The sequence below is a fragment of the Dermacentor silvarum genome, chromosome 3 (genome assembly GCF_013339745.2).
Source record: "Dermacentor silvarum isolate Dsil-2018 chromosome 3, BIME_Dsil_1.4, whole genome shotgun sequence".
Lineage (NCBI taxonomy): Eukaryota > Metazoa > Arthropoda > Arachnida > Ixodida > Ixodidae > Dermacentor > Dermacentor silvarum.
In genome coordinates, this window is record NC_051156.1 from 214,497,914 (window position 1) to 214,525,755 (window position 27,842).

Below are 27,842 nucleotides of genomic sequence, written 5' to 3' on the forward strand. Positions count from 1 at the left end.
CAGAGCGCGCTTGGTTCGTTATAGGGTTACCGCCGTACTGGGATCATATGATCATGCACCTGCGTTGACGTACCGCGGGAGAAGTAGGAAAATATGCAATGAGTTATATGAGGGGGGGGGGGGGGGAATGAAGTGTCCTATTTCCATACAAAAGACGACACGGGTTCCCGGACGTGCTAATACGGTAGCGCATGCATTATCGCGCGTGAATGCAACGGAACACAGGCTGACATGATTCAATACTCGATGACAGGGACTCCAAAACCCTGCCCCTCTTGAAAAATGTTGCCCCCCCCCCCCCCAACTTTCCGGCCGTTCATGCTGAAATCAAATTTTTGATAAGAGCTATAGTTAAATTTTCAAACTAGTGGTTGTGTGGTCCAATGCTTTCCAGGAGGCCGATGGACGTAGAAGGACTGGACGTACAATGGTGGCACGATGACCGGTTAAGAAGATACAAATTAAGGCACGCCACTCAACATACCAGTAACCAAATTAACTCTTTATTAAATCGCAACTACTCAAACAGATGCACAAAAAATTGGCGGAATATTGACTTACACAAGGAGAGGGCGCAACACTTCCATGGATAAGAAACATTTCCCTCATGCCACAGCACTTCCCTACAAAATAATACACAAGCCAGGCAATCACCGGACACTGTATATATGCAAGCTAGCTCTTAAGATCCAACAGAACTGTCCACAACTCTTGTAAATGCGGGAAACCTGAACAAAAGATGGATGACCAGCACATAGACTGCTCCCTAACAAGAAAGGAAAGACTACTCCCGACATGCAAATTGTCGTTGTACTTGAGCGCTGTAATTGAGCGTTGTACTTCCTCCGGGTAGTGATGCCGATGAGCAGGGTTATTCTAGGCGGCACACCCTACTGCTACCACTGTGTCTGATGTGGTTGACAGTAAGAGTAAAATCAATGGACAGGCTTGTTGAGAACTATGAAAGGATGCAGACGACTTTTCAGGAACTGGTGTACAGATTCAAAGCTCTCTCAGTGGCACCAGCAAGACAGCCATAAAATGATATGAGAAAGTATTAAAGTTCGAAACTTTATTAGGTATCAACGTTTATATAGGCCTGTTTGGCCCATGCGAGTATTTAGCGAGGATGCTTCAACGCCCCGTTTACCGCGCTGCAGGAGCAAAAGAAGCAGCAGAGGCTCTTTGTGAGCGCTTGTAAAGGTTACGGTCTGACACCTCATTTGACGTCCTATGGCAGCGGACGAACTCAAGATCAACAGAGTTAGGTCAAAAAGAACCTCGTGTGCCATGAGTATCGCAGCCGCCCAGAAGAATTCAATTCGCATACAAGCCTGAGGAGCCTGCAGAGCTTGACGGCAAGTCGTCACAGAGAAAATAGATTTTTGCCGCCATCGATCGTATTACCAGCGAGACCCGACGGCGATTTGAACAGCCTGGCATGGAGCAGCTGATTAGCCTCGAGCGAAACTTGACTGACGCTGCTGAAGGTCCAAATTTCGCGACAAATGACCTAAATGAGCTTATATGAGCACACGCTGCAGATTTTGACATCGGCAGGCTTTCAGCGCATGTAAGTCGTGCTTCTCCCAACGCTCCTGCGTGACGAAGGTCCGGCCGCAAGTGATCGCATTTTACAAATATTGCAGGGGGAGTCTGCAGATTTGCGTAAGATGATGGACGAGGTTGTCTGGTATCTGCAACTCGTGTTTTCTGTGCCTGCGTCAGCTGCTTCAGGAGAGCGATGTTTCAGTGCTCTGAGGCAAGCAAAAACATTTTTTTTTTCGCAATTGAATGACCCAGAGGAGGCTGACACACCTTCTCCTCCTCCACATGCACAAGAAGAGGGCTGCGGAACTGCACCTGGATAGCGTTATGAAAGAGTTCATGTCGAGAACGGCAGAACGAACAGCGACTTTCGGCCTCCTTTGACAACCTCTCCTGCCCACGCCCCCTTGTCATGCCAGCCATGAAGATTTGTACATACTGCCTACTTTCATGTCACCCATTTGTGTACTTTCGTCAGTTCACATTTGCTTCACTGCGGGAGCAAATGTGGAAATATTTTTAACAATGATTTTTCGCAGCTTTCGAACCGTTTTGTCATTTGCGCGGTGTGCGCAGGTTTTCGGTACTTCTGAAATTCCAACCGTTTTTAAAACGTTTACGAATGCCGAATAAGCGAGGATGCAAATATGTGATATTTAATACCGCTAAAATGAATTAAAACATTAATATTTGATGTCATTAAAATTATACTAATTATTAAAATAATAAAATGTCATGTAAATAAATAAGAACTGACAGATATTTAGAAAAAATATAATAAACGCAACATACAAAGACGAGAATACTTGCCCCGGACCCCCACTCCCAAAAACGTTCCGGAGTCCCTGCTCGACGAATATACAGTGACTTCCGATATGCTTAGGATGAAGTGAACAAATTCCAGGCTTTTTACGTAGCTGCTACTTCCCTCTAAAACTTCCCCCTCATCAAAATATCTGGGGGGGGGGGGGGGGGGGGGGGGGCTGCGATCGTTTTATGTATTTACCTGCTTCACGTGATCAACCTCTGACTCCAGCAGATTGCAAGCTGAAGCCGTGAATTAACAGGTCAATACTGACTGAGTGGACACATTCTGAGTTTTGCGCAGGCTCAAAGATCTCATGACAGCCAAAAGTTTGAGAAGCCCTGCTACAGCTCAAAGCTATGACTCATGTACTCTTCGTAGGCAAGAAGGGATCGCAAGAAGGAACACGGGTCAATCAGCATAGCAAGCGAGATAACAAGCAGAAGTACTGAGCAATGGCAGACAATCGCTCTGCACGAACTTAGTGTTCAAGAACAATTGTACCAATCTAGCCCGTGGAAGAATTCTTTGAAAGAAGAAAAATTAAGCTTTGCAAAGCTTGGTCCCTGTGTATGCGTAGGGCTGCCAATCAGCGACTTGAGCATCGTGTGAACAAGAGAAGAAAGCGACTCACACGTGTACAGGCAGCCAGCGCGATATCGGAGTCCCGGAGTCTACCAGAGCAGCGGTGTGGCCGACTCGGCGTGTCCGGCGGAACTGACTGACCACGCGTCTCCACGGGCAACTAGCGCGGCCGCTCAATCACAAAGCCACGCCGCCAGGCCACCGACACCGGCAGCGCCGTTAGAATGAAGTACAGCGTAAGAGAAAGGGGGGGAAACCGGCGTGCCTCGACAATCAAGCCAGGTGGACTGCACTTCATATACTGTTTATCTTTTCCTTATACATTATTTTGTGCGCCTGTTCCAAATTTCGATTACGTTTCTATTAGTGCAATAAACGAGCATCCGCACTTCCCAACACGTTTCCAGGCAGATTCACAGCACGTTCACCGCTTACGAAGAAGCGCCTTTGTTCTAGGTGATTCTGAGCCGCGACGGCGAACGAGGAGTGTCAAATAAGTCCAGGGTGACCAGCGGCCTTTCTTGTAAAAAGCGTTTTATTTTCATTCTTACCACCCTTCTTCATTGCCTCGGACGCCGATACGCCGCCGTATATTGGCGCCGGGTGCGAGAAATGGCTAAGGAATGAAAAATAGAAAATAAAATCGCTCTCTTCAAGTTATGGAACTATAGTTGCGGTTATTATAAGCGGATTTGGGCTTTCGTCATGTCGTTTGCGAGGAGTCTTCAATCGCTTGTGACGTTTGTAATTTCTTTCCTGAAAAAAAAATCTAGGTGCGCGGTGGTGTGCGCGCGTGTGTGGCGCGGTGTGTGCGCGCGCGTGTGTGTGGTGTGTGTGTGTGTGTGTGTGTGTGTGAGGAGGTGGAGGGCCGCATTGAATTAACGTTGTCGAAATATTTTCCGCGTGTTTGCGGCGGCCCCTTTACACGCGTTCAGCAGGCCTGAATACCCAGAAAGACACATGCATGCGTAGGCCACGCACATGGCGTCAATATAACGGTGCATTCAATCCACCTGCCTCGTCCAACAAAAGACCGCCCGCTCATACTTGCAACATCCATGGGTGTGGCGTTGCGCAGAGGTATAGCTCCGTGCAGTTGGAACGGGACAATTAATCGATGTTAAAATGACGATAACAACAGGAATACCAGTTGGGAACGTGGTATACGACTCGAAAAGGCGTGCGAAGTAGTTCCCGCTTTCAAGAACGTATCACGCGGTACCTTTTCGTTTCGATGCGTAAAGCATTGACATTTAGCGATCTATAACATCCACCAAGCGGGTGTTATCATTTAAACTGGTTCACCGTGCACATGCGCACTGCCATATACCCTGCTTACCTGGAGCAAATGCTGCAGCGCCAGCTGCAGACATTCGCGCACGTAACAGCTTTCAGCTCGCGATCATCTACCGTGCGTTGTAAATTTGAGAAAGCAGTAGGGTATACGCACGGTCGTAGCCTCTAAGATATAGGACGGCGCAAAAATGCTTTTTCGAGATAGCCTCTCGGCCGATTTAGTGACATTTGTTGCATTTGAGAGAGAAAGTTAAATTATAGTAACTGTTGGAAGCGGAATCTTGACTTAAGGCCTGAATTGTTCTACAGAAATTGCCGAAGTCGGTAAGATTGAGGAAAAATTTATATAAGCACAAAGTTTACAAAACCATAACTCTCCTCCTAAATCTAATATCGAAGTGCTGTAAACTGCATCCATTAAATCATCCACAGCGGACAAACTGGTATATTATGTTTTATATCTTAAGTGAATTTGTTACGTTTAAAATGGTTTTGCAAATATCCTACTCACATATCAGTGGTGTATTTAAGAGCCATGTATAATGCATCAATTTTGTCCGCTTTAGATGTATACGGCTAGACGCAATTAACAGAATTGGGATATAATTTTCTTTGCTGAGTTACATAGCTGTAAACTTGCAAGTTTCGTTTGCTGAAGATTTGCAACTTTCAACAATTTTTATTAAACAATTGACAGCCTAAGGCGAAAAATCAACTTCCAACAGTCACTAGATTTTGACTTTTGGGTTTAAATGCAGCAAGCCTCACCAAATTTGGAGCAATGGTGACGAGGAAAACGATTTCTCCGAAATGGAAAAGTGCCGAAGCGTGGTAGAGGTAGAGAGGGGATGTGGGGGAGGGGCGTGGGAAATGGGGACGGGCGCAGTGTCGCCTTGTTAGCTCGCTCACTCGTTCGCCGCGGGAAGGCGAGGGAAAGGGAGCGTGCTCTCGGGCAAGCGAGTTGTGGTGAGGGGCGGGAGGGAGGAAGAGGGTGACTGTCGCTCGCTCGTTCGTCGCACGTCTCGCTGGCTTCGCGGTGGTGGCCAGCCCATCGCGACTTCGCAGATTCACGGACGCAGGTGAGCAATCCGTCGAACGCTGACAGCGTTGACGCCGACGCACCAAGAAGAGGAAGAAGTGAGAGAGAGAGAGAGTGATCAAAAGAAGGAAATGCTTGATTCTGCAACCCCTGAGGGAGCACGGCGAAGCGTCGTCAGGGGAGAGGAAACGGGAAGTGAAAGTGGACGTCCGCTCTCTACGGCTACCACGAAACAACTCCGGGAAGGTGAGGGAAAGGGCACGTGCTCACGGGTGGATGGAACGGGCAAGTTCTGCAACTACAAATAAAAATATAAATGAATAATCTACTATATTTACTGCTTAGTAAACGAGTCTTTATTTTGCACGTACGGCGGACAGACAGGAAAATGACTAGATCCATTTGTACCAAACCAGCAGAGTGCCGTCAGTGCAGAGACTTATAAGTTCAGTACGTGAAATACGTACGACAGTAAAACTTATCAAGGTTGACATAGTCAACACAGTTTCCTTTATTTACAATGACGAGCAACTGGATCTCTTGTATCAGCGACGAACACACTATATATCGTGTGTTGGAATCGAAGCTTCATCTGCCATGCACATCTGGAAAGCAGGAGAAAAAAAAAATGTAATGAAAGCTGAAGATGTGCAGCCTTGCTACATGGAAGACATAAGCGAGGTATCGAAGAAAACGTATCGTACTAATGTGAATAACTTCAGGCAAATATATATTTTTACCTTCTGCCTTTCTGTTCCTAAACCTTCCCGAAAGTTATACTCCTAAACCAATAGAAGATCCCAAAGTAAAGCGAAAGAACACTGCTAGTGTTTCGCTTTCTTCTTTCCTCATTACGCCAAACTGGAGCCAAACTCTGGATTTTATCCCTAATTCAATAGCTGCTGCTGCTATTGACCACACGATGTTTCGCGAGCTGTAGCTCCAACCGTGTTAGTAAGAAAGTAGCTTAGTAGCGACAGTAGGGGGATGGGGGATGAAACGTTAGTTTGAAGATGCCGGCGGAAGCGTTTTTCCAATCTATATGTAGAGCAGTGCTGATGCAACAGGAGGCCGACTAGATGTCCCGGAGTCAGCTGCGGCCATGCGCGCAGTGGGCTCGTTTCCCTTTGACGAAAGCTACGCGCGTACTTGTAGGCATTTGTCGTATTAGAAATACATCCAGACATTTTACAGCTGTTAAGAAGCCAAAGTCAAATTTCGCTTTTGAGATGGGGACCAAATAGGATTGGGCAGAGTCGTTTTGATTGCGGTGATATGTAGCCAGGACACCTCAGACGTAGAACGATGTGCTCCAATGCGTGTGATTAGCGGGAGAGGGCCACTTCTAAGTGGTGGATTGAAGTCGTGGAGGGAACAGTGCCTTCAGGTCTGGTAGAATCATAACTGAAGGGACATATCGCCGATTCAGTCAGCGGAGCAAGCATGATACGGCTCAGCGGCAGTGAATTGTACATAAAGAAGTGCTGACCTGGGCACGGTTGGGACATGTTTAGACAGAGAGACAGTCCAGGGTCAGAGCACTTCGTGTGCACTTTCCTTTGTTTCGTCTTTAAATGCGCTGACTATCAATCAGACAACGAGCGTGTTTGTGTGAAATGTTAGACTCGGTGACAGCCTAGAAATTCACAAGCTCAACCTACTAAAAGTGCATTAGCTATTTGTGCCTCTACGCTCCAAAACATAGTTCACAAGCGCAGATGCTGCAACTTCTCCTCCGCCGTGACGTCACAGAAAATGAGCGACCGTATAATTATCTTTGAGGATTACGGATAAAATCTCTAAACTCGTAAATTCTTTGAGTTGGAAAGCAATGAATCTGTAACTTCATTTTTAGGTTGTAGTGTTCTGTGAAAAGATGACGTATAGGATACACTCACCATAAACGCCTCCCACTTGGAGCGGATACCTTTTGAAGTTTCCGGTGTGCGCGCGTACAAGTCCTGGGAGAAGACAAATGCAATGAGTCAAATGCCTCGCGCGTTGTCCTGCTCGCTAAGGACAGATCCAACAGTCAAAACGTTGAAATACATTTAATTCTTGTCAGTTCAAATCGACTTTTTAGGGACATTTTGGCGGAGAATATTCAGGGCTAAAGTAGCATTGCTGCCTTTTATTTTCGCCTTGAAGGGCATATCCCAGGCATAACTAGGGACTGTACAGTCGCATTTTGAAAAGTCTCAATCGACCAAGGCATACTTATAATCAGGGTGTTGAACCGAAAACCGTACCCGAACCGAAATTTTGACCTGAACACGAACCGCTATTCTTTGAACGTGTCGAAACCCGAACCGAACCTGAACCCCCCACCCCGCAAAAGAAAAAAAAGAATAGCGGTCACGGGTTGGCACGAAGCGGTATAATAATATATACTATAGGGCGACAACAGGTGCTCAATAAATTGGCGATTTTTTGAATAACTACTTGTCATGGAGCGGCATAGTTTCGAGTCATCGACACGCCGATTAACGGGCGCCAAAAACGTCGTGGTCTCACGGTGCGGCATATAGTTTCGAGATAGCAACACGCCGATTAACGGGTGCCAGAAACGGCGAACGGGGGACAGCCGTGACACTATATACTTCAGCCGGCGCACTTCACCAACAGATTGCTGCGACTCACGAGTTGCGAGTTGCGTTGTGTGCTAGTATGGAGATAGACGATCGGCACGTGGTGGTACACAGGGCATGCGGCAGCGCATATACGGCAGACATTACCAAATCCTGACTGGGAGCTCACCACTGTCGTTGAAAAGAAGAGCACAATCATTGTATTCTACCAGTGCCAACATATGGGTAAATAACTTGGAGGTTAACAAGGTAGCTCGAGAACAAGTTAAGGACTGCGCAAAGAGCGATGGAACGAAAAATCCTAGGCGTAACGTTAGGAGACAGGAAGCGAGCGATATGGATCAGAGAGCAAATGGGAATACCTGATATATTTCAGATTAAGAGCAATAATGGCGCTAGGCAGGAGATATATGCAATGCGTTTAGGGCATATAACCGGTGGACCATTAGAATTACAGAATAAGTGCCAAAGGAAGGGATGCGCAGTCTATATGGCACGGCAGAAAAATTAGTTGGGGTGATGAAATTCGGAACTTTGGAGGCGGCGCAAGTTGGAATCAGCTAGCGCAAGACGGGGATAATCGCTGGGAGCCTTCATCCTGCAGTGGACATAAAAATAGGTTGTTGTTGTTGTTGATGATGATGATGATGATGATGATGATGATGATGATGATGATGATGATGATGATGATGATCTGCTGGTAACAACGGCCACCTTGGTAGAGCCGCTAGCGCTTCTGAACTCCGCGCGACTGGCCGCTCGAGGCACTTTGCGTGTATTCGCGGGCTTCTTACTACTTTTATGTAGCAGGTATTGAGCAACAGAAAGCTGTATCGGTAGTTTTTCATGGTGCTCTACAATTTTCTCATTGACACTTTGATAATTAGGACAGTACTTCTCGAGTTAGATCATTAATTATAATTACCTAATTAAATCTCAGTAACGAAAAAAATTACTGGCGGCTACTCCTCTGCACTGGAAACAATACCCACTAGATTTGCTTCGCGTAACGCCGTTCCTCTTTTTTTTTAATCGTGCTGTGTGATAGCTGGGACACCCTGTATATATGCAGTGGAAGCTCTCGCTTTCACCCTTTGTGACTGAGGTCAGATAATTTCAGGTACTACGGTACCCGTGAGAAGCGAGGGAGATCAACTCCGATTGCCGAGTTTGGTCGGTTTCGTTTCCTTCCTGTTTACGCTCAGTCAACAAATCTCTTCTCGGGTTTCTCCGTAACGCATATATGATACCTGGACTGAGCGTCGGCGCTGTTGCTTTCGTGTGGATGTGGCGCTGGCGTTCAGCGCGACTGACAGCAAATCTAGATGTCAGTCTGAGCGCTGGCCATGCTGCTTATTTGACGATGTGTATTTGATGGGCACTCCTGTTGCATCTGTGAAATATCCGGTCCTTCGAAGTCATCATTGTCCAGCCGAATGCCTTCGAGAACGGTGAGGTTAGCCGGACTTTCGACAGTGCTTTCGTATGTCAGTATGTCGTAGTTAGTTAATTAGGGCACCATGTTACTTTAGGTCTTTAACGCAGAATTCAGGCGGCACCCTATTTCGCTTACTAGTCAATCTTGGCGGGCATACTGTACCGCGTGAGCAAAAAATTAGTAAAATTAACTGAACAGCTACTATTTCTATCGTATTGCTTTCTTCAGTTTCTGGACCTTATTTTTCTTTTAGGTATTTCAAGGTTGCAAGCGATGATGGCATCGCATGCTCATTATGCGCTCAGTTCTGATTGTTGATTTGTGGACATTCTGATGCATACAAAATAAAAGTGTTTTATTGTATGTTCGAGTGCAGTTATCGTCAAATTACTTCAAGATTGTCACTTGTCATCCCTGTGCATGCAATATACTTGCCAGGGGCAGGATAAACGCACTGCGCTGAACCGGTTCGTGAACCTGTTCAGTGTTGCGACGAACTGCTATAAAATTTATTTTCTTCGAACCGCGGAACGAATCTGCGCGTTGAAACCGAACCAAAACCAAACAGGTATACGCAGGAGGTCCTATAGTAGACTCTATAGACACCACTAGAACCACAGTGTTGCCACGGGACGAGTGCCGGCGCCTCTGCTAACTGCTTGTTTGAGGGCGCTGCCTTATGATGCGGGCGGACGGTTAGCCACGTGATATATTTTTTTTTCTTATTTCGCGGGGTGGAGTTTGAGCGCAAGTAATTGTCGCCAGATCAGTTGTGGTGATGCGCGAAGTGGATTGGAAAGCTTTGACATGATGTTAACCTCGGCAAATAAAAGCAGAAGATCGCTCGTCTCTTCTTTATGATTGCTAAGGGTTGAATCAGAGAACTTAGCAAATCATTCATTGCTCGTTAACAATACTCTACAGACATGCTAGAGATGACAACTAGATCTACAACACGAGTGGAGACAAGGACAACGTTTGGCCTATACATGCGTTATGCATACCGTTCATTGGTCTTACGAGCGAATGCCCACTATTTGATGAAATTAGTCAAATGCATCAAGAAAAAGATCATTTCTCAAGGAAATGTTGCTGCTCGTAAACCATTATATGTAACATTATATCATATACCAACGCGCTATCTCATTCAACAAAGATCCCTAAGTGCTGTCGAAGCAGGGAGCTGTTTCGGCAGCACGCCCTAATTGTCACCTTCGTTCGCTTGTACATCAAGCAATCTCCGCACATAACACTTACCACGTAGTCTAGGAACTCGAATTCTTGCTGCTGTAAGAAAAATATATATATATATATATATATACTTGGAACGACAAGACGAACAGAACAAAGTGAAGCGAATCGCATGTGTTTACAGTCTATGGTATATAACAGGAGCAAGCAAAGGAACTATGCAATGCGTAAGGCGCTTTTTGCGGTTAATTTACATATATGTGTCAGAACTTCATAGCAATACTATGAAAACAGTCAGAAGTATAGCTAAAGCGTGCGTGCGCAGGCAACACTGGGTAGGGCACGCAGCACCAGCGCTGAACTGTTTGTTTCAATTGTGTAAGAGCTGTATGTTGGACGAGGAGTTTGTACGAATACATGGTTGGCCTAACAGCTAGCGCAAAAAAGAAGAATGAAAAAAAGGGAAGAAACCGGGCGAGAGAACGACCGCACAAAGCACTGTCGACATACCTACAAATTTGCTGTGAATACTTTTCAATGTACCAAAGCTTGACGGGGACACTAAACATTGTATTGACATAATACACGTTTCCGCAATAGCTAAACGGCCATATTTGACGTGAGAGCAAGCTGCCAGAAAAGACATGAAAACAACAGACGACCGAGTGGCTACGTCGCACTGGAGTACTCGCACCAGCGCACTCTGGCGTCACTAAATTCGGCAGCCTCTGCTCGGGTCTACAGTTAATCATTTCACCGGTCGAGAACTACTACGCTGCATTCTGAAATAACCTATAGGACTTGAGCTAGCTGGTTTTGAGAACTCTTCCTGCAACAAAAGGGCCCATATATGAGATAACGACAGCGCAAAATGAAAGAAAGAAAAACACAGATGTATGCGAGCAACTCGTACGTTAAAGAGAGTGAAGCTGTCAGGCTGTTCTCGCACAGTTTGGATGGAAGTCCTAAGGGTCTGGGGCCGAATTCACAAAACTTTTTGCTCGTTTGTGAGTATTAACCCTGCCATTAGCTGGGTACCTTGGCTAATGACATTGACATGGGTACTTGCAAGTACACATGTCAATATGTTGAGCATCACGATTGACTGAAATGTTCTTTTACGAACAATTCTTAAGAGCTTTTTGTGAATACAGGCCCTGGTTTGGCACTGCCCCAAACCTACCCAAGACAATGCAAGCGCGTCAGTATATCCGGTGCACTTTCGTCACTATACCCGAGCTTTTTTCAAACGCTCTATAGTATACATGCGAGCTTACTTCTATAGGCTAGGCGTCTACCAAGACGTCTACCAGGCGGACGCGTCGTCTGCTTATAGTATAGTGCCATTTAAAGGCTGTGGTAAGACAACTGGGCAATTGCTAGCCCCAAAGCCTTGCCGATTGCCTAGTACTTGAATTCCCGAACTTTGCGGAGAAAAGCGTTGGCGTTCCAGTTACTTTCTTAACAAAACGTCGTTTTATGCGCTGAAGCACAAAAGTAACTCGAACGTACGCCAATGCATATCTCCGCAAAGTTCGGGAATTAATATTTCGAAACTGGCGTCATCCTGGCAATTCGTTCCAAGTGGATCCGTCTTGCGAAGTTGCGAACTCCACGGCTACAATTTGTAAACCGCAATATGGACCATAAGGTAATAAGTTAAAAAGTTAATTAGCAATTTTTTCATGCATTTTGTGCGAACGCGGGCAAAACGCCGACGGTGTCGACAACAGTTCTGCGTGCTGCCGGTGCTGCTGCATGTCCAAGTTTATACAGCTGATAAAGCTACTATCATTACTCCGTATAGCTCTCTACAAATTTGCTATCGCAATTGATGCTTCGCCTTTCGGGTGAAACTGCGACAACTTTTTTAAGTTTGTCTATTATGCATTTCTATTTTTTTGTGTGCAAGTAATGTCCGCCTCTTTGAGTACACCAGCTGATGAACTAGAATTGTGATATCTAACACAGGAAACCTTTAAAATTTTTGAAAGTGTTCGCTGAAACACCGTGTATAATACTCATTTGTAAGTTATGAACCATTTACCCAAAGGGAAATTTCGTTGCAATGGGGCCTTTAGAAATCGACGATCTTTCCGCCAAATTGATGAAACTGGAATATTGAAAGAATACTGTGCCAATATAAAATTACACTGTTGCGCTTTAGCGTCCCTTTAACATCATAGAGACGCGAAAGTATTGATTTGAAAGCTCGCGTGCAGAATAATAATAACGCGGCGACGCGAGAGAGTGTACCTTTGCACTCTATAGTAAAGCTTTTCCATGGCATCGTGTGTTGCGCTCTTCCTTCGTGCCCCTCCATGTGAATGTGCCTGTTTTCGCGCTGCGTTCTGTTATGTTATTATAACATTATATTAAATTGTATTTCAATAGAAACTCAAAATACTACCAGATATTTATCCCATCGCACTCGCAGATAGTATATAGTCTTTCGTGCAGAGAAACAGTAAATATACCTTTTTCGATTTGTCGTTTCTTTCCTCCAGCCGTTTCAAGACGTCTTCTATCTGCAGAGGGAACAATGGCTTAAATGTGTCATCAGTACTATACGCACTCGCGCGCGCAATGGTATTCTTAAGAAAAGAGCCGCTACGGATTGCACGTTGTGTTGACTAATTTAAAAAAAATAATTGAGGAAAACAGTGGTACGCAACAAACTTCATTAAAAGTTATTTCGCGGTTGTAGGCAGATCATTTCTGCGTTTCACATCACACGTATTTGAATACGGATGTCGGATGCTGGTCACGAGTTGCTCATCGGAACAACGATCTCCCTCCACACACACACGCACACGCACACGCACACACACCAAGACCGACGTAGAAAATGTTATGGACGCTTTAGGGGCAGATTCCATACTAATTTGACCAACCTATCTCTGTTTTATAAGTTGGGTTGCGGAAAAGAAATAAGGCATATACATGCTTAAATTACACTTACGGTGCTTATTTCTTCAGGGGTCATGCCAACTTTCTTGAGACATTTTTCCTCTGAAACGGCAATTTCAGTATTAATTAGAAACGCATGCAAACTATGGAGCAATAATAATAATAATAATAATAATAATAATAATAATAATAATAATAATAATAATAATAATAATAATAATAATAATAATAATAATAATAATAATAATAATAATAAACGTGGAATTGAAACATGAAACAGTTGCTTGCTGAGAAGAAAAAAAAAAACAGAAAAAGAAAAGAACGAGAGAAAGACATACATGCTATTATAAAATCTACTGCACATGTAGTTTTTCAAGTGCAAAAATGCTATGTGGCAATCTAGCTGCGATCTTCGATTTTGTACTCAAAATACACTCGCAGGGGTGCACACACAAATATAGTAACTTACCTCCCTCCAGCCCCTCCCACCCAGAACGATGGAACATGGCAGTAAAAAAAAAAAAAAAAAAAAAAAAAAAAAAAAAAAAAGGAATGTGTGAACAATAAAAATTTGTAATACAAAGTGAACACCTCCGTACCAAATGAAAAAAATTCGACTCGTTCAATTTCTTCGAGTATAGGATCACGCCGGAATGTACGGGGACATATTACATTGAAAAAAAAAAATGATATATTCTCATGCCTCACGCAGAGCCATATCTTCCCTCGACTCTGGCCCCAGCGGATGCCTCCCCAATAGTGATGCAGAACTATCGATAGTACTATGTGGATACATTTCCCTTTCCGCTAATGCTATTGACAAGTTGCTCAGTTGAACGAGTTGCCAAACATGGATGAATGTGCACAAACTCTAGAGGCTGACTGTCAATCATGAATTCTTGTCCTCTTGCCAGGCCTATTGTAGCATTGTCCTGTATATTAATATTCAACCCTACTCTTACATTTTCTCGGCTATCGTCCTGAATCATTTGTTGCAATTCATCCCTAGCATTGCTGAACAAGGCAATGCCAGCTGCCAAGCGTAGGTCGCTGAGATATTCGTTCTTAATCCTCCCTCCTAATTCTTCCCAGTCTAATAGTTTGAACACCTCTTTTAAGCATGTAGCGAATAGTATTGGAGAGATTGTCGCTCCTTACTCGATTCATTTCACGATGGACACTTTTTTTCGCTTTTCTTGCGGCGAATTAAGCTAGCTGTTGAGTCTTTATAGATTTTAGCCAAGATATTCACGTATGCTTCCTGTAATCCTTGATTATACAATGCGTCCATGACTGATGGTATTTCTACTGAATCAAATGCATTTTCATAATTTATGAAAGCCATATAGAGAGGTTGGTTCTTCTCGGTAGATTTCTCAGTTACCTTATATATATTCATATGAATATGTTCCATTGTAGTGTATCCCTTCTTACTCTTTCACTACGCACGTGGCACAAATTTCTCAAACTGGAAGAGAAAGTAAAATCGTTTTTCCCTCAACTATTCGTGGAGCTTCCTTAAACCACTCTGTGCTCGGAAATCCGCTTCATCGTGGCAACTGTGCAGCGGCCTACAATGAGCATGCAGACGCAAGAAAATTTGCGAGTGATGATAGGCTTCAAGAAAAATTCGGAGGTTGTCATGTAAGCTTGCACGTGAAGCCGAAAACAAGCTTACGTTACTAAATTGTGCAGGGGGAGAAGAGTAATATAGTTAGACTAACAGTCGATTGTTACGAAATATTTGGTTAGAATGTCTAATATTTGAAAATACCGAATAGTTTCTTCTCGAATACTAATACGAATACGAATAGTTCGTCAGTGTATTCGATTCATATTCGGAACTTCGAATATTCGGCCACCCCTAATTTCTATGGCTCCTTCGCCCGTTTTCGTGGCCGGTGGTCGGTGAGCGGAGGTCGTAATTTAGCCACCTATACAAAGCCGCCTGTAAAACCTTTAAGGTAACTAACTTAAAATTTTAAAGCTATTAAGAGTAAAGGTTACCACAAATGAGACGCAATCATCAGTGTATTGGCAAACTGTAGAGCAGAAAAACACATACAGAAAGAAGAAACGAGACGACAGGCAAGTGTCTTCTACTTTCTATTTATGCGCTACAATTTGCTAATATGTTGAACCAACAGACCCCAACAGCTACAATTCTGAAGAATCATCAGTGGTTATATGAGGCTAAAAAATTCGGTGTATCATGCGCGATACATGGTGCCCATATGCGGGCTCAAAGAACCAAGAAACACCGTCTACATTTCGGGGAAAATAAAAACTAATTGCCGCACTCGCTCACCGAGTCGCGCGGCGAGCGTCTGGAAGTCTTTGGTGGAGCCCGTGGGATCGGAATCTGCAGCGAACGCAACGACCAGCAGAGCGACCGCGGGGCACAACCTGAGCACGCCAACCATGTTGCCGAGAGCTCAGGACGTGCCGAGGCACGAGCGGTTCTCGTTCCAAGCTTATGGCAACTCGCCCACTATGGTGCATACCCATTACGAGGGGTATACACGAGGGATTAAAATGAATTTGGCGTGAAAATTGGATTCGACATAAACGTTAAAATGGGCGGAGAGCACAAAAGCATTTTAAAAAATGAGTGAGATAGTTGTAAAGAAATAAGTGGAAGTAGTTATCATGATTGTTCTTTTTTTAGCTATGGCTCTTACCCACTACTGCAATTTGGCCAAAAAGTCAGCGTTGAAAAGGATAGTACGTTCTTGGTCAATCTCACTAGAGAGGAAAATCTGCCACTAACATCTAGGCTCTACATCTACATATGCATGTATACGTGCGTGCCTGTGTCTTCGTAGGTGGAACGGGGGGGGGGGGGGGGGGGGGGGGGGGTGATAAACGCTTAATGAAAAGAAAGAGGGTGAGAAGAAGCATAGTGGAAACATTAAAATTCTTGGCCTATCCCCCTTGGTGGGTGCGAGCCATGACAGAGGTACATCATCATCATCATCATCATCATCATCATCATCATCATCATCATCAAAAGGGTCATGCACCACTCCTAGGGCTTGGTGAGAAAACACAGTCCGCGGATAGCATACGCTGCTGTGAACACCTCAGCCAAGTTTTGCAGTCGTGCGCGGCGCCTGGAGCTCGCAAGCAGCGGGGCGCGAAGTCAACTTTCTCTCAAACGATCTCTTTTCGACAGAAGCCTGCTTCTCACTCTTTTCTGGACGCTTGCAGATGCCCTTATGCAGGTGCAGATGCGATAGCGGATGCCCTTACGCAGCTGCTATTGGCCAATAGCTGACATAAATCAAGAAAGGTGTTTGCATCAGTGCGCTTCTGTATCAGTGCGCTTCTGGTGTATATTTATTGACGCAGTTTGACAAACAGGCTGAAGTAAACTTCTGCTTTCGAATTTCGATAAAAATTAAGTATTTCTGGAAGATATTACCATATGAATGATATTACTATTGGCCTCAAATCTTCGTTCAGAATGTTCGCGGGTGACTGTGTAGTTTACAGGACTATAGAGAATGAACGTGATTCCGAATACTTGCAGCATGATTTGAATGTAATAGCATCCTGGTGTGCCCATTCAGAAATGTCGTTGAATGTTAAAAAGTGTGTTCACGTCATCTTTACAAGGAGACGTTCATACCAGTTGAATACGTATACCGTAAATAACGCTGCTTTAGGCATGGTCAGGGAATATAAATATCTAGGAGTTTATTTAACGCGTGGTTTGAGGTGGACTAGGCACGTTCACCACATAAAAGTTAAGGCTGCACGTGTTTTGGGTTTTCTTATAAGACGAAATTTCAGTGAACTTTCATCTAACTTAAAAGAACAACTGTATTTCACTCACGTGCGCTCATTGTTAGAGTACGCATGTGTTTGCTGGGATCCGCATACCAAAGAGCTGGCCGATACGCTTGAAAAAATACAGAATAGGGCAGTGCGATTCGTTTTAGGCAATTGGGATCGTCAACTTAATATGAGAGAAAGCAAAAGTAAACTTAAATGGGAAGACTTGAAAGATCGTAGACGAAACCTCAGGTTGAATTTTTTTCATAATATCTACCATTCCAAAAGTGGAATCGATAAGGAGAAGTACATCCAAGCGCCGTCATATATATCCCAAAGGGACCACAGTCTCAAAGTAAATGAATTTTCCTTTAAAGGTAACTGTCCTGCGCTATTCATTTTTTGTTAGATCTATACGAGAGTGAAATGATATTCCGCCTATGATTGTATCCATTGTCTCTAATGATGATTTTACCACGATTTGTGTAATTAGTTTCTTTGTTACTGGTCTCAAATATGATGCTTGCTTTTATGTATCCCCCTGCTGTAATGCCTGCAAAGGCGAAGCAGGTATCAAATAAATAAATAAATAAATATAAATAAATTGTGCTATTGATAGCGCTTTAAAATGCACAAGTTGGAAGTGGCTACTATTCGTCGGTCAAGTCCCACGTGGATGATATAATTTCTGCAAATAGAACAGAGAAAGAAACAAATAGGAGAACAATGAAGACATTAAATTAAACTGTGGGAGTCTGAAATGAAGTATTCTATGGCATGAGTTGCATGCCTTCCTGCGCATGTGCCTCAGTATGGATCTTCTAAAAAGTAACACTAGAGGAACATTCAAGGGCATCCCATGCTGGCGCAGTGGAATTTCCAACGCAGTCCTTCTCTGTGAGGAAAAGCGCCAGCAAGCCAGTAAAAAGAAATTATGATTCTTTGCTGTTGTTATTTTTACCGTCGTCGTGGTCTAGGACGTTGATGTAAACATGAAAAAGATAACCCAAAAAATAAGTTGTAGAAGTCGTGAATGAAGACTGAATGAATAACTTTTATACTAAATGGGATGGCACTGTGGCCTGTGCTGGGGTGAAGGAAGATGGTTAGGGTATAGAGAAGAGGGGCCGGAGTGAACCTCGTCACTGCCGCCGAAGACGAGACGCTCCCAAGAACATGATGATAAAATAAAATATTAGTAAAAACTGAATATAGGAACTCCCAAGCAGTGCAACAAGGTCACTGCAGGAGATGTGCTAAATAGCGCGCGGTATAATTATAGGCAGGAGAAAGAGAAAAATGCAGAGCTCGAATAAAGTTATGTTAAACGAACAAAATAAATTCATGCCGTAGGCTATTAATTCCTTTTCTCAATTTAAGCAGTAAAATGTAGAACATGTGCGTCTAACATTATCATTCGAACGTACACTGTTATGGTTCAAGTAACGGGGTATGTGTGTAACACGTAAATGTAGCATCGGCTAAATTTATTACAACAGTGTAGCCAATCCTGCAAAAGAAGAACCGTGAAAAAGAAAATGCAAAAGTGACAAATAAAAGATTAATATTGTAAAGTGTATACTTCATAAATGTTCAGAACTGAAAACATTCGTTGCGGGAACGTGTTAAAATATTCATTTACAGGTTTGACCAAAGCTATAGGTGGGCTGTGAGAGACGCGGTCGTGGGATGTTTCCGGATTAAACTCAACCACCTGTAATGTTCTCCAACATACACCCACAGTTATGTATACGCGAGCATTCTTTCGAATTCCGGCCCCGTCGGAATGCGGCAGGCGCGGGCCCGAGGGAAAGAAGGAAAAATGCGTGTGTGTGTGTTTGTGAGCGTTTGTTTGTGTCTGATTTCGTGCGTGTGCGTTTGTGTGTGGGCGTGTTTGTATGTGCGTGCGAGTGTGTATGCGTGCGTGCGTGTGTGTGTGTGTGCGTGGCGTGTCAGGCCGTCAGACAAAAAAAAAAAAAATTTCCAGCTTCTTCGTTAAGGCCAGCATCTCCCTCTCTCTCTCTCTCCCTTTGCGACACTTGATGACACACCGAGTGAGTAAGTAAATAAGACAATTTATTTAGGAAAAACTGGCACAAGTGCCCACCCGGAAGTGGTTGTCTTGTAGCATCTGTGAAAGCACTATGGCCTGCTGGACGCCAGTTTGGCAGCTTCGCGACCAACACACACCTGAAAAACGAACAAGAAAGGTTAGTATGCGGTAACCGAAAAGATTAGTGCTCGCGAGCAGGTTACTTTTTTTTATATCCTTCGAACACATTCTATACTAATAAACGCATATTATTATTGCGATAGCAATTATATGGACACTCCAAAGCGGATTTCTGCCGTCGGCGTCGCCGTCGCCGTGAGGTTCCGTATGACGTCAACGGCGATGAAATCGTCGCCGCGCTCCGGACGCTGTATGTGCGAGTGAAAGGGCGCGAGGGACGCGCGCTTTCACAGGGAGCGAACGCACGTCGAAGAGCAAACGCGCGTTCTGTGCCGTGCTCCCTGAAGGGCTGCAGAATTAAGCGTCTCCTTCCTCCTTTCCATATATAGAGAGCAAACGCGACTTTTTCCGTCGCGCGAAATGCTGTGGGGGGACGGGAGGGAGGGAGGGAGAGAGGGAGGGGAGGCGACGTTTAGCTGTGGCACCAAATGCATATTTATATAAAAACGCCGCGCGCGTTCAGAGCGAACGCGGGCAAAACGCCGACGGCGTCGACAACAGTTCTGCGCGTTGCTCGTGCTGTTGCATGTCCAAGTTTATACAGCTGATAAAACTACTATCCTTACTCCGTATAGCTCTCTACTAATTTGCTATCGCAATTGATGCTGCGGCTTTCGGGTGAAACTGCGCCAATCGTTTTTTTTTTCTATATACTATTTGGGGGTCGTCGATGCGGAAGCTGTTTTACTGTGCTGTCTAACGCATACACTCATATATACTCTGCAATCAGTGGAGGGGTGTATTGGCCTCGAGGACCTGCCATGGCTCCATCTATACTGAATTAAACCTCTCCGTGACGTAGAAAGCGACATACCGCGATACTGGCTGCTAAGGATTCAGCTTCTCCAGCGGTTTAGCCATTTTGCACGGTTAATTCCGAGTGCTTGCCATGTTTCAAGTGTTGTATGTGTGGAGTCTTGGCTGCAAAACAACCTAGCGCGTACATCCCAGTCTGCGTGTAGGGAAGCGAAGGCTTTCAGCGAGCGAGCAACCTGACGCTTTAATATTGGTTATTCAGTTCGCATGATATTTTATAAAAGCTGTTATGAGTACTTTTGCCGCAATAACAATACTGTTCACAGTATTCGTCCGGGGAGTGCGGCTTGCCAATTTCGCCAGAATTATCGCGGGGCGATGATTTATCATATAGCTGTCAGTTGGGCGTATTGGCAAACGTTCATGATGGAAAAAGCGCTACTAAAACGGAGATTTATCAAGAGCAGCGCTTTGGCCTGTGTTCTTGCTAATTAAGTCACAATTATTTATCATTGGTCTGTTATATTACCTGGAAATTCAACTGTTTATATTTTTATCGTCTCAATCCGCACTACCGCCGTGTGCGCGCATGCAAGTCGCATGCATCTCTGCGCAGGGCATTTTGAGTGACGTCATATGAAGCGAGCGCGCAACAAGCCGTGTGTGCATTGCTTGCGCGACTCTTACGATCATTATATTGTTACGTTTTCAGTGACTTCATCAGCCAAGCATCTCGCTGCCGCTTTGTTTTGGGGTACATGTGAAAACTCACGCCGGGCTCGGCCGAATGCGTCCGGCACTGCGACACCAAGCAGTAAACGATGCTGTAAGAGTGGCCAAGTAAACTGCTGCCTTTGGAATGAAACCCGTTATCTAAAACCGTACAATCGAGGCTTCAATTGCCCAGCCAGAGAGCTGCGTTGAATGTGGCAAAGGCAGCAAAGGTGGAGAAGGCGCGAACGTGAGTCACGTGATGTCACTTTCTACGTCACAGCGATGGCAGTGCCGGTCTCTCCAGTGGTGTCCCTCGAGGCCAATACCCACACAAGCGCGCACGCTGTTCCGAAGTGCATACAGATCGCACAATTGTTTGAAACAATTAGGAAAATTCTTCGCTTATTAATAACCCAGCGTGATCTGCAGCGTCTCCAGGCAAAAGGGAAAAGGATGGTCTACTGCAGCCATGCACACACACAAATATATAAAACACTCACTGTAAATGCGTTCCATTTGGACCGGATGCCGCGGGCAATTTCAGGGGTTGGCGCGTAGCGGTCCTGTGAAAGCAAAAGAAGCGTATATAGTGAATCAGGGCTCTCGGCAGATTTCAGGTATGATTAGAGATCCGTAACTTTTCCGTTAGTGAAGAACAGGTTATCACGTTGTATCGTTTGCACAGAAGCTATACACATGCACGAAGATTGGCCACGCCGAACCATGACCGTTTCTCTTGATGTCTTCGACATTGACAGACCGTAGAAATTCTTGGACATTGCCCAGTAGTCTTCATATTTTGGGAAGGGAAGTACTATAGATATCTACATTTCCTTCAAGGTGCCCACCAATACATCTGCATGGCCGTATTTTAAATCACCTTTCTCCATTGGCCCTGAGGCCATCTCCTAAGCAAGTAAAGGCGGCTTTGCTGCTACTGAGCAATCATTTCCAGGCGGAAAAACGGCCGGCACTGCTAAGGATGTGTCGGCAACGCAGCATGCAGCAGCAATCACAAGCAGGCAAGTGCGCTTCCTTCTCATGCATACCGTGAGCTGTTAAGTGCGGTTACAAGGCTTTGGTGTTGCTAATCAATTCTATGGAAGGTGCATGGAAGCAAGATGAAGGCCTCCATAGCAATGCTCGTTTTTGCGGCTGCTGCTGACGGAGCTGCCGCGCGGACACCTATCTTGAAAGCGATCTGCTATGTGGCCGAAGTGTGTGCCCGCGGGGGGCTCATCTTCAAAGCGATCTGCGATGGGTACGAAGTGCCCGCGCCACCCGCCGTGGTTGCTTAGTGGCTATGGTGTTGGGCTGCTAAGCACGAGGTCGCGGGATCGAATCCCGGCCATGGCAGCCGCATTTAGACGGAGGCGAAATGCGAAAACACCCGTGTACTTAGATTTAGGTGCACGTTAAAGAACCCCAGGTGGTCCAAATTTCCCGAGTCCCCCACTACGGCGTGCCTCATAATCAGATCGTGGTTTTGGCACCTAAAACCCCATAATTTTTTTAAGTGCCCGCGCCGAGTGCCGGTAGCTTCGTATGCGCTGCTTTCGACGTTCGCGTTGAAGCGAGACGAAAGACAGCGCGAAGGTAATTTGCCCGCTGCTGCTGGCGCGCTTTCCGACTTCAGCGTTTTGACGAGTTGCCGCGGTCATCGAGCGAGATGTGTCCATGTTTATCTGTGCGCGCGTGACACCGTGCTTGTTTATTTAGTTAGTAAGAGAATATTTACAACTTTATACGGGCCGGTAAAACTACTATCCTTACTTTGTAAGCTATCTACCAATTTGCTATCGCAATTCATGCTTCGCCTTTCGGGCGAAACTGAGACATTTTTCCTTACTCCCGAAATCAGCGAATAAGTGTTAAGTATTGAAATATGCCTATAAACATAATATATTTTATGAGAGGCCGAGTGCGCTTTAACTGTCGGAAACCTATTGAAGCTATATAGAAACATAGTTAAAAGACAAGCGTTCCTGGCAACTGTATCGGTAATCGAGTAAGTCCGCCGTGAAAAATACAAATTTATTTCAATGTTGTGTTGTGTTTGTTGTTTCAATGTGTATACTTATATATATATGGAAGAGTATTTACCGATTGGACGCAATCGGTAAATACTCTTAAATAAGCTCGTAAATAGCAGCAGGGGCGAGCCAGACCGCTTTAATGCGCGCTATGGCGAAGCATTTTCTTACGCCACCCTCCGACGTGACAGGCGGGTTGCACCGCGAGCCGCGCTTCGCAGTTCCGAGAGTGTAATCAGGTAAATTAAACGAATAATTTGACGCCAGTTATTTCTGCCTATAGATGACCATCTTTAGATGTACGAACACGCAACTGAATTTTATGATGATTCCCCCAACTTTCCAATATAAGGATGTGCCGTAAAATTCAATCAACCAATCTTTATTTCGCATTCATTCATTTACAAAAATGAACGCTGGGACAAGAAGTAAAAGCTGCTTGTTTGCAGCTTGACAAGGTTCTTGCTCTTATTCTTGACAACGAGGACAAAATAAAGTTTGTACACTTTATAGTGCGTACATTGTACAATCACTGACAGTGTATAAGTGAAAATGTGTAAGGTGAAATCTACAATCAGTGTGTTACAAGGCAGCGTGTTTATTCAGTACAAATGACATGTATAAATACACTCATTCGTAAATAAGAAGGTAATTAATGTACTTAGTTTAGTTACTGAATATATTGCTGTGGTTTTTCTCGCAAATTATGTTCAGCTAGGGAAATAACTTATCTGTAGTGATGTGATTCTACAGTACGTTTTGTAGGCTCGTTTAAAACCAGTGTTTGAAGTAAAAAAAAAAAAAAACAATGTATGTGCATATTGCAAGCATCTTTTCAAGACTATTGATGTTAGTTCAGTTAGTGTGAACAAGTTACTACATAATATATACTCACAATGTACTCCAGGAAATCAAGCTGCTGGTTCTGAAAATGTATGCAAGCAAGAAAAAGTAATTAAATTACCAGCATGCACACAAACTAAAACAGGCAACACAAATTTAAATTAATTCAATTCCCTATGTGAATATACCGGGTCCCACAAGGAAACGAAACAAACCGCGATGCACCGCATTGCCGGTTTGATAAAATGGTTTATACTACGCCATAGTCCGTGCGAAAAACTGAAGTTTGTGCGAGCAGTGATGGAAGTAATTCTTCAATAAAGAGTTTTAACCATGAACCGGTAAATTTCCAGCTTTCCGTTTGACAAAACGGATGCAATTATGATGAATTCCATTTTTGCTATGTTTATTTAAATAAAGGCGTGGAGGCCCTCGCCACATGTAAAGCTGCAGTAGTGGCTTAGTGAGCTTAACATCCATGAGCCAAGGTCTTTGAATGTCTGTCTGATCCGTTCGTAGCTTGGCAGTTCTTAGTATCCCACCTTTTTTTGAGTAACCCTCGTACCTGGTTGGAGGGTGTACGGCTGATAAAGTGTATGTGAAAAGGCTTAAAAAAAAAAACCTCTATTGAAGCAATTCTGAGGCTTAAGACGTTAATATCAAAAGTGAAAGAAATGCTCACCACGTTGTGCGATCCCACTTCTTCTGTGGCTCGCTTGCGGACATCCACTACCTGCAAAGCAAGAACGTGCTTCATTTTCCATGACCCTACACAGTGGTCGGCGCACCGATTGGTTATATAGATAGATAGATAGATAAGATAGATAGATAGATAGATAGATATATAGATAGATAGATAGATAGATAGATAGATAGATAGATAGATAGATAGATAGATAGATAGATAGATGGATAGATAGATAGATAGATAGATAGATAGATAGATAGATAGATAGATAGATAATGATTCATTAGGGTGGAGGTTAGCTGTCATGCAATGATACTGTATACTGGTGCGAACAAGCTCTATGTCGCATGCATTCGGTTCATTATTTCTTTTCAATGTTTTGAGTGCCAGTTGTGCTGGTGTAGTGGAATAATCTCTAACCTCGCAGACATCTGTAAAGGCAGCTATGAAGCTCTACAACGTCGTAACTCAATAGCACCCTTATACTGACTTCAAAAACAAGTATTGTACACGGCAAACAAGGACACACTGCTCTACATACATACATACATACATACATACATACATACATACATACATACATACATACATACAAACAAACAAACAAACAAACAAACAAACAAACAAACAAACAAACAAACAAACAAACAAACAAACAAACAAACAAACAAACAATGTGTTTCAGCTACACTTACTGTCGATGTCTCTTCTGCAGTGAACTGAGCTTCTTGGAAACATGCTTGCTCTGAAACATGAATAAGGTGCTGTATTAGAACAAAAATATATAAAAAAATTAAGTTACAAATCACGGGGTTCCGTGGCAGAAACGCGCAAATGAAATGGCATGTTGATAAATGTGCCTAGAGGTGGCGTGTGGTGTGGAACTTTCTGTTCTAGAATATAGGCGCGCGGTGTCGTCTAAAACAGTGAAGGTTGCGACAGAAAGTAACGCATTCACGGTTGCTATTCCAACTACAGCACGAGCCACCGCAAGCATGAAATTAGGATCAAGTTGAAGCGAAGAGAAAAGGAGCCTTCGGTTTAAGAAGCCACCGAGGAGTCGAGGGTGATCTGAAAGCCGAATGCCATGCGAGGACCGAGTAAATATATGATTTACTCGGTAAATCATATATGAAATAAATAAATAAATAAATAAATAAATAAATAAATAAATAAATAAATAAATAAATAAATAAATAAATAAATAAATAAATAAATAAATAAATAAATAAATAATGGGATAGAAGGAGAAAAGTTGCTTGAATGAAATGTTACTCATGCACGAACTAATTTGTCTCTTGCAAGTCGATGACATTTTAGCTCCTTATAGGACTTTTCTAAGCATCTCCCATACGCATTATCGGATCGTTTCCAGTTTGCCAGAAATGCGATGCAACAGAACAGAATGCGGAGGGAACAGGACAAAAAATTTGGCAAATTATGACAGGGTCCGGTTTCACAATAGACCCGCATTCTTTCTTTCTTTTTATTTGTTCAGCGTATTCAAGTTTGCTTATTCATTCGAACAGCATAACGAAAATCCTGCTGAGTAACGCTCAATTACGGAGAAATGCTATACTCAATAATCCGAGAAGGCAGGCGACCTATCGTAAATTAATTTATCGTGAAGAAATTTCAAAGCAAGATGAGAACCATACGACACGTACGGCTGTCGTAAAATGAGCCCTGCTGTTTTCTCGTTCTTCCTTCTTTTTAAACTCGTAATCTAATTACGGCATAATTACTCACCGATTTGCTCGAAACGCCTGGCGAGGCCGCCGGGTCCTTGTGCGGGGGCAGCGCTCGCTTCGTCGGTAGGAGCGGCCGAGCACGCGCCACTTAGCAAGGCGACCGCGGAGAACAGTGCTAGCGCGCTAACCATGTTGCCGAGGGAATTGTCCGGACGAGGTACACACAGCAGGACTCCGAGCGATGACAACGCTAGCTCTGCAATCGCCGCTTATCCACCTCGCCTTCGTTTATATAAGTGTCGAAGGACAGCGTCGACCACTTGTCGCCACTCATACTCCACCTAACCAAATCCGTGCAGCTCAGGGAAATCTACGAGTCCGACAACTTCATGTGTGTGAAGATCGCCCGTTGTCAACCGTTAATATATCGCCAGTGCGCCCGATACGGTTGACCAAAATAATCACAGACGTATTAACAGCGCCCAATGGGATAGATTTCCTTCGTTCATTCGAAGAAACGCAGCTGCATGCAGTTGTCATTCCCGATTGGTTGAAAGCTAGGGTTATGCTGCACTGCACGGAACTGGTGAATAGACCCGGTGCCCTCGGTGCTTATCAATACGCCACGTGCGCAAAACCCGCACGTGCTGCTGCTTTTCCCAGGATTACCCCGGGCTAACTCGTCTGGCACGGGGCAAAACCCGCGTATATCTCCTTGCGGTTGCTTCGCTGTCTGATATGCGAGCACGTATATCTTCGTAGGCACTCGTAGGCACTTGTACTGAAGGACTATATACTTGGGAAGGACTATACAGGGTGTCCAGCGAAACTTTAAATATGTGCAAATGCTACGTAGCTGGACAGAACCAAGGTAATGTTGTTTGCCGTCGCTTGGAGATACTCAGATTATTTTGCATTGCACCTAATTAAATAATTAATCTTAATTAATTATCCTCTCAATTACAACCTTTGTCCGTAAAGTTCCGAGACTGAGTCCATTAAAAATGCGTTTAACATTGAAATCATTTGTGCAGCACCCCTTCGAAATATTCTCCCTTGCATACACAGCTTCCAACGCTTCTTGAGGTCTTGGAAACCGTTGGAAAACGTTTGTTTTGGCAGGGCTGTCAGCTCCTTTGTCGTGGCGTCTTGAATGGCCTCCACGCTCCCCATCCAGCGACCTTTTAGGTCTTTCTTCACACGGGAAACAGGAAAAAAATCGCATGGGGAGAGGTCAGGCGAGTATGGCGGACGGGGAAGTACAGTAATGCTGTGTTTGGCGAGAACTTTTCTTACGATAAGAGCAGTGTGCGGCCTTGCGTTATCGTGGAGAAGGCTCCATTGTTGTCCAGATGCCCATAAGTCATGGTGACGGCGTCGAAGTGCATCACGCATGCGTTGGAGCACGCGGATATAAAACTCCTGATTCACCGTCTGCCCTTGTGGGACGAACTCGTGGTGTATGACACCTCTGGCATCGAAAGAAACTGTCAGCATCGTCTTTGTTTTGGTCTTCTGTCGCCGCACCTTTCTCGACGCCGGAGAGCTAGTGGACCGCCAGTCGGCGCTTTGCCTCTTTGTTTGAGGATCGTATTGAAAACACCATGTTTCGTCTTCAGCAATGATGCTGTCGACGAATGCAGCATCCTTCCCTGCCTCGGAGAGCAAATCAGCGCTCACTGATGCCCGCTTCTGGTCTTGTGTGAG

At 44.4% G+C, this 27,842-nt stretch overlaps 2 protein-coding genes across 4 annotated transcripts in view; both read right to left on the bottom strand.

Annotated features, from left to right (window-relative positions):
* Positions 1–15,856, bottom strand: part of LOC125944150 (uncharacterized) — a 33,046-nt gene extending 17,190 nt beyond the window's left edge. The window contains exons 1-2 of one of the 2 annotated variants that reach the window (XM_049664312.1): positions 15,709–15,856; positions 13,453–13,502 (exon numbers count right to left, since the gene is read on the bottom strand). In XM_049664312.1, coding sequence (XP_049520269.1) covers positions 13,453–13,502; positions 15,709–15,823 — 165 coding nt within the window. In that variant the 5' untranslated portion in view covers positions 15,824–15,856. The remainder of the gene's footprint in view (positions 1–13,452; positions 13,503–15,708) is intronic. The other variant, XM_049664313.1, reaches the window with a different exon arrangement.
* A 3,376-nt stretch (positions 15,857–19,232) lies between these two features.
* On the bottom strand, positions 19,233–26,413 carry LOC119446643 (uncharacterized). Of its 2 annotated transcripts, XM_037711133.2 has the most exons (6): positions 26,194–26,412; positions 25,140–25,189; positions 24,439–24,489; positions 23,809–23,838; positions 21,381–21,443; positions 19,233–19,367 (listed from the first exon to the last, which is right to left on the bottom strand). In XM_037711133.2, the coding sequence occupies exons 1-6, from the start codon at positions 26,324–26,326 to the stop codon at positions 19,320–19,322; spliced, it is 375 nt and encodes a 124-aa protein (XP_037567061.1). In that variant the 5' UTR covers positions 26,327–26,412; the 3' UTR covers positions 19,233–19,319. The 2 variants fall into 2 exon arrangements, with proteins under 2 accessions (XP_037567061.1, XP_049520267.1); XM_049664310.1 differs by lacking the exon at positions 23,809–23,838 and having other exon boundaries at positions 26,194–26,413.
* Positions 26,414–27,842: the final 1,429 nt, after the last annotated feature.